General features: G+C 34.0%; 1 protein-coding gene across 1 annotated transcript; it reads right to left on the bottom strand.

Annotated features, from left to right (window-relative positions):
- Positions 1 to 1,800: 1,800 nt before the first annotated feature.
- Positions 1,801 to 13,306, bottom strand: LOC106470989 (dTDP-glucose 4,6-dehydratase-like). The gene is made up of 2 exons (XM_013931577.2): positions 13,222 to 13,306; positions 1,801 to 3,094 (listed from the first exon to the last, which is right to left on the bottom strand). Exon 2 carries the CDS (start codon positions 3,083 to 3,085, stop codon positions 2,054 to 2,056), a length of 1,032 nt encoding a protein of 343 aa, XP_013787031.1. The 5' UTR covers positions 3,086 to 3,094; positions 13,222 to 13,306; the 3' UTR covers positions 1,801 to 2,053.
- Between the last annotated feature and the right edge of the window lie 219 nt (positions 13,307 to 13,525).

Here is a 13,525-nt window from a genome sequence, read left to right on the forward strand (position 1 = left end):
GTAACGATACTGCGAAAAAGCAATGCCATACAATATGCTTCTGGTCCTAAAAGTCTTCATTTTTAAATAAAATCGACAAAAATACAGAGGTTGAGTATGTTATACTGAATATTAAAACGATTTTAGAGCCTCAACACGTATTACATTGGATGTTGCCACATCCGGTCATTGTCTGTCCGACAGTTGTGAATTTTGACAATAGCACTATTAATTTCCGATCTGAACACATCTTTGTGATTTGTGTGTATGAATACTTCATGTCTGAAAGGACTGTTAAATACCCTTCTCAAAATTTATCACTTTTCGGTGGAAGCGCTGTACCAAAAAAAAAAAAAACGCCAAACAATGTCAAAATTTAGTTGTGATACAGGCCGTCCAACAACACTCCATATCGGTTGTGGTTGTTATGTGACTTGCTGATTTAAAACCGTTGTAATATAAAATATTTAACCCTCTGTACAACTTTAACTGCCATTATACGGCATCACGTTAATATGAGTTCATGTATATGTGACTATGATTCAGGATGCGAAAAAGCATAGTCTTCTGTCAACTGGAACAGTCCTTAGTGTCAGAAAAATACCTGGTTTCTCGAATAAGGTAAGAAGTGCTATGTTTTCCATATTCTTAAAAAGTAATTGTCAAATCAGTGAAAAAAGCCACTGAAGAAGTCTATAGTTATAAATCATCTAGTTGTTACATAATCCATGATTTCAGATTTACTGTCGAACCTTATAGACTTGAATTATTGTTCACGAACCACGAGAACTAACGGCTTCGCGTGCTTAGTTGACCATTAACAAAATGTGATGTAAAACATAGAGATAATCCACAATAATTTCCTTGTATGTTTAAAGCAGCTTTGATAAAAGCCATACGTGTTTTTTTTTCTCGTAGAACATAAACCTTCGCCGACCTTTTACTCTTATTCACCTTCTAAAACATTAGATAAAACAGGTAAAAAAGAACATTGACTCCCAAACCAGTTGTATTAACGCTACCTTCGGTGAAGTAAATGCAGGAGTTCAGTCAATATCGGTTTCATGTTGTTTGTCATTAAACATGATATTATATGGTTGGTATCCCATTTTTTAGGAGACTTGCAGAACTTTTAAGAACATTTCTACAACTTACTTTTGCATTATTTTAGTACTTAAAACCGCTTAGCTAAAATAAACAAGTAAAAATAGTTATAAAGTAACATATTCAACTGAAGCTTGACATTTTTTTTGCTGTTCTCTTAATCTCAAACAAGATTGTTGTCAAACTTTGTTCAGTCTAAGTTTCCCTTTCTAAGGTAGTTTATTTCAATGATTTTAGAAGCCAAATATTTTCCTGTGAAATAACGCTAGTGTAATATTTCACGTGTAGTCCGTCATAACAATTTTTAACGATGAAAAGGAAGCGGAAATTTCAAACTGAACGGTACCCTTTGTGAAAATGGCTTAATGCTGAAGTTAAACAAGAGCGACCAGGCTACTGTCTTTAGAGCATAACGAAGAAAAAATAAAATAAAGACAACAACATAATAGAGCAAATTAAGTCTACACGTGATTAATCAAGCTAAACACCGATACCTTACAAATAGTGAATAGTATTGCAATGTGTCATAAGCACGTTACAATTGTTGATTTTAGTTGGTAGCATTTTTCAAAGGTGTATATCTTGTTTTATTCTATTGATGTAATGGAGCAAGTTGTAAGTATGGAGACTTTTATTACAAGTGTTTATATTTCAGTGACTACATTATTTTATCACGGTGTCTTGAAAATAAATCTTACAGAATCATCTGTTGTTTTGAGGAAAAGAATTGAAGGTACAGCGAAAACATCAGAACAACTAATAAATTAGGCACTAATGAATTTCTATGTTAAGGTATTGTTAATATGATCTGTAACTAAAACACTAATACAGTTATGATAGGACTAGGCCAGTTTAGTTCCACTTCATAGTCAATATTTTAAAGGATTAAAATCATAGGTTTTCGATCATTACAAAAACTGCGTCATACACAAACAATATGAAATAAAAGTATGCTTCTAATTTTGAGCGGTTATACATTTTTGCTTAGTGATACTTCGGAAACAGATAAGTTGGGAAGCACTTTTAGAAGTTCTTTTATGCCCTCTTCGATTGTAATAGAAGACTTGAACCCTAACTTTCGTATTTTTGCATAAGAAACTGAATAGTTTCTTTTATCTTTATCTTCTCCTGATGTGGAAGTCTGGATAACACAACTGGGTACCAGTTTCTTGATTTTAAAGGCTACTTCAGCTTTAGTCATGTTCATACTTTCGTCTCCGATGTTAAAGACTTCTCCCCTCATTCGTTTATAATTTTTTAGTGTACAGAGAAAGGCGCGAGCTGCATCTTTCACATGCAAGAAAGTCCTTTTGTAGTTACCCTCATATAAGTCGAACTTTCTAAATTTTACCGCTTTCATGGTCAAGTCGTTGATGAGTAAGTCCAAACGCAAGCGTGGCGAAACACCAAAAACTGTAGCCAAACGTAAAACCACACCACCTTTGGAAAGAACAAACTTCTCTCCGGCCGCTTTGGTCCTTCCGTACAAGGTAAGTGGGGATATTTTTGTTTCTTCTGTACATATTTTATCGACAACACCATAGCAGGACCCAGTAGAAGCATAAATGAGTTTCTGGTGAGGTTGCAAATAATTTGCAATGTTCTTGGTGCCTTGTTCGTTGACTGAAATTGCCAGAGCTGGATCTTTATCACACGCGGGGTAACCAACAACGGCAGCTAGATGAATGATGGTATCTACGCCTTTCATGGCTTTTTGTATGTCTTCTACATTACGGATGTCTCCTTTTATGACTTGCAAATCGTGATTATGAACAAGTGTAAGAAGAGAAGAGATTCCGTAATTGAACGTATCGTAAACTGTGACCTGAAAGCATTCTTGAAGCAACAGAGGAACAAGAGTTGAACCAAGATAACCAGCGCCCCCTGTGACAAGAACGTGATGTTTAATGTCTTTAATAGTTTCAGTCTGCCTGTGATAAATGGAGTTTTTGTTTGATAGTTTGGCATCAGGGCAGATTCCGTTAGCAAGATTCTTCAGCATGATTATCGCCTATAACAAAAGAACAAAAGGTAATTTTATTTTGAAAGTGAGGTTTCCATAAACAAAGAAATTTTATATTTATATACTCAATACTTAAAAACATTTAACTAGAGCAAACACCAAAGCTTCAAGTTTTGTTTAAACTTCCTACACGAAGAGTTTTCTGGAGAATCAAGTGGATTTGGCAAAAATAAACAAAAACTGTCTATATTACTAAGCAGTCAGGAAAGCTGCAGGAAAACAACTTATTTTAATACAAAGTAAGAAACAACTTAGGTTAGCAAAAAACTGTATTATCTAACTATAAGTGAGTTAACCCTGTAAAATGCTCCAAATGTCGTTTGTATGTGCTTAAATTTTATTAAAGCTCAGGATTCAAAAGCCATGTGTATCTATATAATTATTTACTTAACATTTTTCTTAGAACCATATTTAAACCTATAAAAATGGAGAATTTAAGATTATTTCAATTAATACTTTTTTTTAATGATACAGTTATTGTGTTTAACAAATACAATATTTGCTTAACACAAAATTATATCGTAAACTTTTGTTTTCCACAACACTTATCCTCAAAAGTTTTATAGGCACAAAAATTATTCCGTAATAAACAAGTAAAATACATCAAACATTGTGTTGTCTATAAAAGTGTTATTTATATAGAACTGGGAGTTGACTGGTTGAAATTCTGATGAGTTAACTATGAATAACTTGAATAGGTTGAAGTTCTCAAGAGAAGACAATTTGGTATACAGGCATACCATGCGTTTTATACTTTCTTATTTTGATGTGGAATCTTAAATTTCTTAAAATACATTTCTAGGTTTATGTAATTTTAGCATAACATGTGGTCAAACTTCATTAGGTTGATTTCATTTTAGCTAACTTTTTTTTGTCATTGTCTTGAATATAACACCTGATCCCCCCATGATCATAACGGTTATAAAGCTGAATCTTTGGAAGGTCTGACGATATCTCGAGGTTACAATATCTCTTATAGGATAATTATAAGACACACATACAAAATGAAATGTTTCCTGTGCATAATACAAGCAGAGTTAACTCAGACAGTATCTGTCTAAGGAGGAGGTCCTGGTATTGTCTTGGAATTATAAATGAACGTCCAACCAGTTTTAAAATGAAAAGCTAATTGATGTGGTAAGTATAATAGAACTATAAAAGTAACCAAGGTTAGTAGTGACACTAGGATTGCATCCATTGTACTGCATCTGAATGCAAGTACATGGTTGGTAGCCTAGGTGCGATTGTTCATTGAAGATTATGCAAACAAAGTAGAGCCAAAAAAGCAAAAGCAGTTCAGTAAATTGTTGGTTGAAAATCCCAATGTATTTCTGGTACTAGAAGCATATGTGGGCCAAATGGTAGTAACTCGTCTCCACATAGATACAAACAATGCATGTCTGATTAAGCAACCACCATGCCAGCTTCTTGGAGCACTAATGGATGTAACTATCACTGAGATACAGTGGATGTTAAAGGACAGGATCATACATCTTTCAGAGAGTGCTTGGTCACCTCCATTAGTGACTGTCAGAAAGAAGGAAGGTATGCCAAGAATCATTGTTGATTTTAGATGGGTGAATGTGTTAACTTGCAATGCTGCCTTCCCCTTGCTATGAACACATGAATATCTGGAGATTCTGGAAGGTTTTTGTTGGTTCAGTATTTTAGATTTAGCCTCCAGATGCTAGCAACTCGAGCTGGGTGACAAGAGCAGACCTAATACTGCTTTTAATACAAAAGTTGACTTGTATAAGTATTGAATCATACATTTGACCTGTATAATGTGTCTGCCACTTTCATGAGGCTAAGGGAGCTTACACTGAAGGAGCTGCAATGACAAAGATATCTGGTACATATCGATATTTTGATGTTTGGTCACACATTTGAGTCTGTAGGCAAGAGTCTGAGAATTGTATTCAAGTGTATAAAGAAAGAAAAATTTTAAAGTCATATAGCAGGTTGTGATGGAGTATACAGACTCTGCTAAGATGGCAGTGGTGAGAGTCTGGCCTCAACCTGTGATCAAGCAATAAGTGAGCGGTTTTCTTGTTTTTTTTACATTTTATTTACCATTGGTTTGTTGCTAGCTACATCATGATAGCAACAATATTGTTTGCTCTCAGTAAAACGGAGATGTAGTTGGATGGAGTGAAGAATTTGAAGAGGCATTCAATTTACTTAAGCTTGCTTTAGTGGAGACTTTACTACTGGCAGTGTTATGAAAGTTGCAATATAGAGTAAATATGTAATTGAGCATGCTAGTGGTAGATCAATGACTCCAGAAAGCAAAATACTGTATTACCAAAGAAAGAACTGTTTGAAGTTGTAGTCTTTGTAAAATATTACTGAAACTATTTGAGTGGCAGGAGGTTCAATGGATCGTACTTTCCTGAAATATGTAATGAACTTTAAAATTCAAACGGGATATGTGCAGATAGATTGTCTCTCTGTACTGTAAGTCTGTGTCCATTCATTGAATGTCCTGATCCTGAACATCATGTGGGATCTGAAACCATTTCTTCCAAAGCGATATCAAGCCATGCAGTAAGGTAAATTTCACCAAAAAAAAAAAAATAGAGTAAAGTAGCATAAATTTAAGTAGTTTTGAACTTTTTGATAATTTGTGAGTACATGAAAGTGTGCTGTACTACTGTTATCAACCAGTGAGCCATGATTGTCAGACTGTGATTCAACTAATGGCCCTCACAAGGCAAAAGGTTAATTTGCATAACAAAAAGACTGGAGTGCACCAATATGTTAACCAGGCTTGTGCTAACATTCAACAGTGGTTCTACTGGTTGTATTCAAATTGAGATACTTAGCATTGATATGAGCACTGTATGATGTGTGCATCCAGCAGTAGAACTGCCTAAGACAATATAAACTTCAGCATACAAATAATCTATTCCCTCTACAGAAAATAGCCCTGAATATCACTGGTTCACTCCTGGAGACTGAAAAAGATCATTTGTGTACATTGGATACCATTGACTACTTGTTGAAGTATTTTTACATACAGTAAGTTTTTTGTGTTTCCTCTTTATGTATGTGGACATTCAGTAGTAACAGCTCAAATATTAACCTGGTCGATTAGAATTTTAGCTGAAAAGTCTCAGTTTGGCTGAGTATTGTTTGTGTGATTATTGAAAGGAAAGAAAAATTGAGTCTGGTGATTTCTATATAGCAGCATGTTTCAGAACCACAGCTATCAAGTTGTGGCTTAGGAAAGTAACCCAAGAAAGTATGAAGTACTTTTCATGTGAGCTGGAGACAGTCTCTCATAAGCTACTAGAGTATGTGACAATATGTTATGGTGTTATATGTATGTAGCAATGTTTGTGGTGTAACATACGTGTATGGACCTTGCATAATTATTCAGGAGTGTTGAATAATACGAATGTATCAATTACTCAAACAACACAATGGTTAAGCAAGATGTGAATGGAAACAAAGGATTAGATCTGTATGTTAAGACTTTGTGATATAAGGTTAACTGTGATTACTGGCTTAGAAAGTATTATTTTAATATACATTGATCCCGCTATTTTCATTAATACTGGATTGGGAATGTTTCAGTTTCGAAATTACAATATTTGACAGGTAGTGAATTTTCATGGAGGAGTTAGAGTAACAAAGAAATTCACACTATGTCTGAGAGAAAACACAGAAGAGCAAGATATTTCTATTGGATGGAATTGAAATATTTATGAGTGAGTGACATTAATAGTAATATATGAACTTCATGGGTAGTATGTTAAATACCCAAGAAAGACAACTAAAAAATTCAGAGAAATGTTTTCTATTTTTATTTTACCCAGTGTTTCAGCTTACCCCTTTTTGAGAATCTTTCAACATTACAGGTTATAAAACTAATTTTTAAACGATAGCAACCGAAAATAATACAAGGCTACAACAATGCAAAAGGATGGTACAGTCGAAGCATGAAAAAGTTATTGTTTGTTATGAATTTCACACAAAGCTTCACGAAGGCTATCTGCGCTAGCCGTCCCTAATTTAGCATTGAAAGAGTAGAGGGAAGGCAGTTAGTCATCATCACCCATCACCAACTCTTGGGCTACTCTTTCACCAACGAATAGTGGGATTAAGACTTAAGTCACATTAAGACGTCCCTACGGCTGAAAGAGCAAGCATGTTTGATGGGACGGGGATTCAAACCATCGACTCACAGATTGCACGTCGATTGTCCTAACCACCTGGCCATGCCAGTCCAAAATTATTGTTAAACCTTACTTAAAATAACGATAGTTTTATAGGGCCAGGCGTTGTATCTGTTAATAGAAGAGCGTTTGGGTTGAATCAGCAGAAATTCATTAATTTCCTGTAAAGAAAGTTATTACAATTCTCTAAGGTTTTGATATGATGGGCATTTTGTACAATTATGCCACGCGAATTGATGTAATGTTCTGTGGTAGCTTCTTTTTTTTCCTCATCAAGATTAGCAGTGGCACGATTATTCTCTTTGAAATGTTCATGAAGTGGACCACTAGATTCAATTCAAACGCTCCTCTATTAAAAGACACACATACATAACTTCTGTAGTTGCAGGCAGTAGAGAGTGATGTAACTCTTGCGACTTGTGTATCATTACACAGTTCTCTAACATTTTTCTTAAAATATATAGTCAATGCTTTAAACAAATTAAAAAATATACCCAAAATAGTACCCATCTATGTTCTCTGACGGGACAACGGTAAGTTTACGAACTGACAATGCTAAAATACGGGGTTTGATTCCCCGTGATGAACACAGCAGATAGCTTAGTGTGGCTTTGCTCTAAAGCAAACAAACAAACGAACAAGTACCCATCCAAAAGGCAAAAACAAGCCCAAAAATTAACTATCTACCCAAGGCCATTTGTCAAGCATAGGAAGAGAGAAAGAAGCCCAGTCTCTAGCAGCATTGCTGTTGTGGCTTTGTTTGAAACATGTTAATTAAACAATAAGTTATGGAATTCAATAAAAAACAAGAGTACTACTGGTATTGAAAATACTTTATAATAAAACTTATAAAGAATTTGAAAATAAATCACAAGTTTCGCTGATAACTTGTTTGTATTAGAATTTTAATGCAAACTCAACACAACGTTTGTATGCGCATATCTATCCCTGATTTTGAACTAACGGACTAGAGGGAAAAAAGCTATTCACCAGCACCCATCGCTAACTGTTGAGATGCTCTTGTCTGATCAAATAGTGGGACTTAATTACCATTCTTATAGCGCTTCCGCTGTCCAAAAGTGCAAAGCGCGCTTCTGCGTTAACAATACGCGAACCATGAACACTCATATTCATAACTCTACACGCTAACCACCAAAACTACGATCAGAATACGAAGTGATGTACATGAAACAATATACCACCCCACTTCCTCACCAAGGTGAGTACGAATCGCAAACCACCCTAAATTGTCATTACTCATAAGATAGATAAATTTGAATTTGGGTAGGGTGAATTTATATATAGAGGTGATAATAATCTTGATAATGAGATAGTTTCAGCCCGATATGCCCAGAAATACATAGAAAGTGATCGTAGTACAAAAAGAATACAAAAGGCGTACTAACCAATGGTATTACAAGAAATATAAACCTTGAATTGGGGAAAAGGGGTAGCATGAAGGTATCCACCAAAATTTAAGTTTAATTTATCTGTTTTCAAAGGAGTACGGAAAAACACCTCATGAAAAGTACAAAGTAGTAGTAGCGATTTAAGGTGGTTTGCAATTTTATTCTCATCTTAGGAGGGTTTCGCGGTTTTTATGGACTTCCATCGCTACTTATAACAGTACCGTTAGTCTGGAAAGCCTTAAGTACATTAGTACCTGTACCAATACCATTATTCTGGAAAGCCTGTAACAATACCATTAGCTTGGAAAGCCTTTAGTACCTGTAACAATACAGTCAGTTTGGAAAGGCTTTAGTATCTTAGTACCTGTAACAATACCGTTAATCTGCAAAGCCTTTAGTATCTAGGTACCTGTAACAATACCATTAGTATGGAAAGAGTTTGGTATCTTAGTATCTGTGATAGTATCGTTAATCTGGAACGCCTTTAATACTTAAGTAAATGTAAAAATACCATTAATTTGGAGAGCCTGTAACAGTACCGTTAGTTTGGACGCAGTGGATCGTATTATATTGAAATTAAAGCATGACAATGAATCTTAGGAATTCGGATGGAATGGATAAGTTTAAACAATTTCTAGACCTTCATGACGCGAAATATGAGTGGAGTGTGAGGAAGCCGACTAGGATGATAAAGCATCACGCGCTTAATGTCAGAGGGAAGTCTGGTTAAAATGTCGTTGCTACGGTGACCGTTATTAGCGAGCAATATTCAGGTGGGTCTGTCGTGTTAGAAGTTAAACAACTTTCAGGATTATTCAGTTAAGTGCTTCATGTAACAGACAATACTTATCTGAAGCTCATTTTTGCAAGTCTAATGGATTTGAGGAAGTTTCTTGCGGTTTAAATAAGGTACTTTGAAAAGATCCTATTTAGTGTTAATAATGACGACAGCGCCACCCTTTTCTGCAGGTTAATCTTATTATGGAACTATTTCAAGGTTAAATTCAATTGAACAGTAGGTTTTTGTAGTTTGTCCTCTGGTTGGTCAGTGGTAAGTTTACGGACTTATAATGCTAAAATCCGGGGTTAGATTCCCGCGATGGACAAAGCTCAAATAGCCCATTGTGTAGCTTTGCACTGCAAAAATAGAAAAAAAGAAACGAAAACAAAAAACACAAACAATAGCCTTTTATTTAATTCAGGTTTTAACAAGAATAATTTGTGGAAAAAGTTTTATTAACCACGTGACATTTTCAAATAATATTGAACTCATTGAAAAAACGTTCAATTCCCTTGCTATAAAAAGCAGCTTAATATATGCCATACATATTAGGATACAGGGAATGAGATGAACCAGTATGGTTTACAAGTTAAAGTACAGATGCTATTGGATCGCAGGAGTGTTTCTTATGACTTGTAGTGATTAGATTAAAAGATACATAGAAAGTTTAGTAAATTATTTAGGCCAAAATATAATGATCAATATGAACTTCTGAATGAAAATAAAGTCGAGTTTGAGATAACACGTCAACCACAGTACCTTCTATGTCTAGCGCCGACGAGGTATTTCACAATAAGTACAAGGGCTCATAAGGCTGGTGGGGATACGGCAGGCACAGTAGTACATGAATAACTGCTATGGTGTGAACAGGATCAGGTTGGAGAAGTGTAATATGAGTGATTTACATAGCAGAATTAAGTTAAGGATTAATAACACAATATTATTTAATTTAACACGAATTATTTATAGTTATATAGATTTATTTACTAGTATTACATTTATTTTTTAGTTAGCATGGATTTCATGTGAAATAATTGTTTTTACTTAAAAGTTGTGTAATTTTATGTAGGAAATGGTATAATACTAATAATAAGAAAATAATCATGTTGATTTTCAACTTGTATTAATTATAAATATATATAATAAAGAGTACTTAATATTATACGTTTCTCATTCCAGTGTAAAGCAGATTACATACTCAAAATTGTGAAATATTTGTTGACAAAAAAGAAGAAAAAACAAACATTCATTAGAGTATGTTGCATTATCACAGTGCTATTTGTAACAGAACACTTGTGGTGATAAACTTTGACCTATGTTCTTGATGAGTGGACTCAGTAAGTCAGATAACATTGCAGTGTGCGGCGGTTCTTCAGTGTTTCTTCAGAGTTAACGTAGAAATAGAATATATATCTAAAATAAAGTTTAAACCAACAGTTTCAAAATACCACCAAATTTGTATTGATATGAGTTTCGACACTTTCTCGTCCAACGTTTGTTTTTATTGAACTAAGAGGACACGTGAAAGTTTCGAAACTTATATTCATATAAATTTGTTGTTCCGTTATTGAAGATTTAGGCTCTATTTCAGTTTACCTTACACGGTATTTTGTATGTACGTTCTACCATTCTTTTTATCACTTGGTATTGAGTTCTATCGGTTTTGGGGAATTGATTTCTGGGACTGATAGATTGGGTTTCATATTTATTTTTAGTATTTTAAACGGCTTGCCTGCTGAATGATCAACAAGAATAAATTAATAGCATCAATGCTACACATTCTTGAAATGTTATATGAATATAAGTTTATTTTGGTGAGTAATAGACAACTCAAAACACCAAACATCCAAATACAGGATCTGAGGCAGCTTAATTAATAAAAATGAAGTTAACTGCATATGGTTGATTATCAATTTTAGCTTGATTTTTATAAAAAATTTTAGGCTTACTGGTTGGTTCCTAATAGTTCGTAGGCTTTTGTCGTTTCAACTTTAATGTTTAATTGATAGTTTTATCGAATACAAAAAACTCTTTTGGTTTTTGGTAGAAATTTCATACTAATAGGAAGAAATGCAAGTGAAAGTTCACAAGTACAAATACTAACATTTTAAGAAACCTGTGATGGTACATTGGCTCACATTATATTTATGTTACATATTATTGTACAGTAGCACGTAAGATTTAAAACTAACCATGTTAGGTATCAGTCATCAAAAGGACAACATGTTAATAGTTAAATATAGTCGACTTATTCTGAGATAACAGATACGACAATAAATTGCAACAAAGAAATTTAAAATAATTCAGTTTGCAAAGAGTCCATTAAAGCGAAATAGAGAAAATCAACTCATCTTACATTTAGAGAAATATTGATAACTAAATGATTTAGCTAACACTATTAGTTATTATTATGTTAAACTAAACGTTGAGGTCACAGGCCCCTTGTGACAGTTCCAAGTTGTTGTTTTTTAACTGTTATGGGCCAATGATGAAGGTATGTAGAGAACTGAATTTTACAACTGATAATTTATTTGACAGTTTTTAGATAATGTTTGGTAGTGTTCCCGAATGTATCAATACTTTTGTGAAACTAACAACAAACAAATATCACATCGAATTATTAAGATTTAGCAAATTCGAACGTTGACAAAGAAAATAATATTATGATTTGCGCAGGCCCTAAACTGAGATTGTCAAACGATTTGTTTCACCAGCTTGGATGACACATTCTTAAACCATTGTATTAGCCTAAGTAATCTTCCTTTTTTTTTAATTTGCGTGAGAATTTCCTCAATATTGTTATTGAGAGCTCAGTTTACTGGAAAATGAGGTCCAGATATTACATCACATTGAATAACCTTATGTTTTTTTGTTAAAATATCATTAATTTCTGTGTAATATGCATACGAGATTCTAGAAATAATTAGAGCGATTAATTGCAATATTAATGATGTTTTTCTACAAATTTGTTTGCTTGCCTCCTTTGTTACTCTAAATCTGCGAGCAATAAAGTCATGGACCCACATGGGTCACAAGCAATTTGGTGTATAAATAGTTTAGAAAATATGTTTAAAAAAGTCAGATGAACCCCACGTTCCCGCCAGTAATTATAGGGTTAATTTATACAGCGAAAAAATTAAAGTGGATTTGCCCGTTCAATGTCGATAAAGAGTAAACCAACTAATTACGTAAACGATCTTGTAGCTAAACACACAGAATTTCAACTTTAATATAACATTCCAGAAAGCCGTAGAGACTATGAAGTAAAAAGAGTTAGTGAACAAAACATTAATAACTATTACAAACTAACTTGTATTATTTTACTGAAACTCTAACAGTGTGACTTACAAAATTTCTACGGGTATAATGTTATTGCACTTAACCAGTTAAATTAGTTACACGTTTCAATACTAATAATTTACAAGTTAAAATATTTACACAATCTTATGTGGATATGCAGTAAAAGTTTCATAAAACTTCAAGTTTTGAAATTAATTAATTGCTTTTGTTTCTTTAGCTCTACTACTAGTACTTTGTCATTGGTGTTAAGTAGATAATAGTGTGTTATTAATCCTTACCATAATTATGAGCTATAAATGGCTCATATGAAATTGATAAAAATTACGCTTCACGAACTTAACCTATTATTATTGAAGGTTGTCGTTCAAGGTATAATATAAATAGCATCTCGACCACTATTTCATTCTGTTGTATCCAAGCTAGACTGGGCCAATGAACACTTACCCTATAAGGTCGTCTAAGGACGTGGAAATGTTGAGACTCCACAGGCCGGGTTTCAAACGTAACCTGTTTGGGCAAATATCTGAAGTGGACAAACAACCAGCGAACTCTACAGAACTTATAGATAAGACTCCAATCTCGTGCATGCTTGATTTTGATAAAGACCGGTTATTGGTTAACAAGTTGCTGTGGCAGAAATAAGAAAACAAGCGCCGCCTAACAGCAACATATATATTTAGAATGGGACTGGGCTCCGAGCGACATTATGCGCCAACTCGAAATGGATATTTAAAATTATATATATTAT

Source organism: Limulus polyphemus, unplaced genomic scaffold (genome assembly GCF_000517525.1).
Source record: "Limulus polyphemus unplaced genomic scaffold, Limulus_polyphemus-2.1.2 Scaffold109, whole genome shotgun sequence".
In the NCBI taxonomy this organism is placed as follows: Eukaryota; Metazoa; Arthropoda; class Merostomata; order Xiphosura; family Limulidae; genus Limulus; species Limulus polyphemus.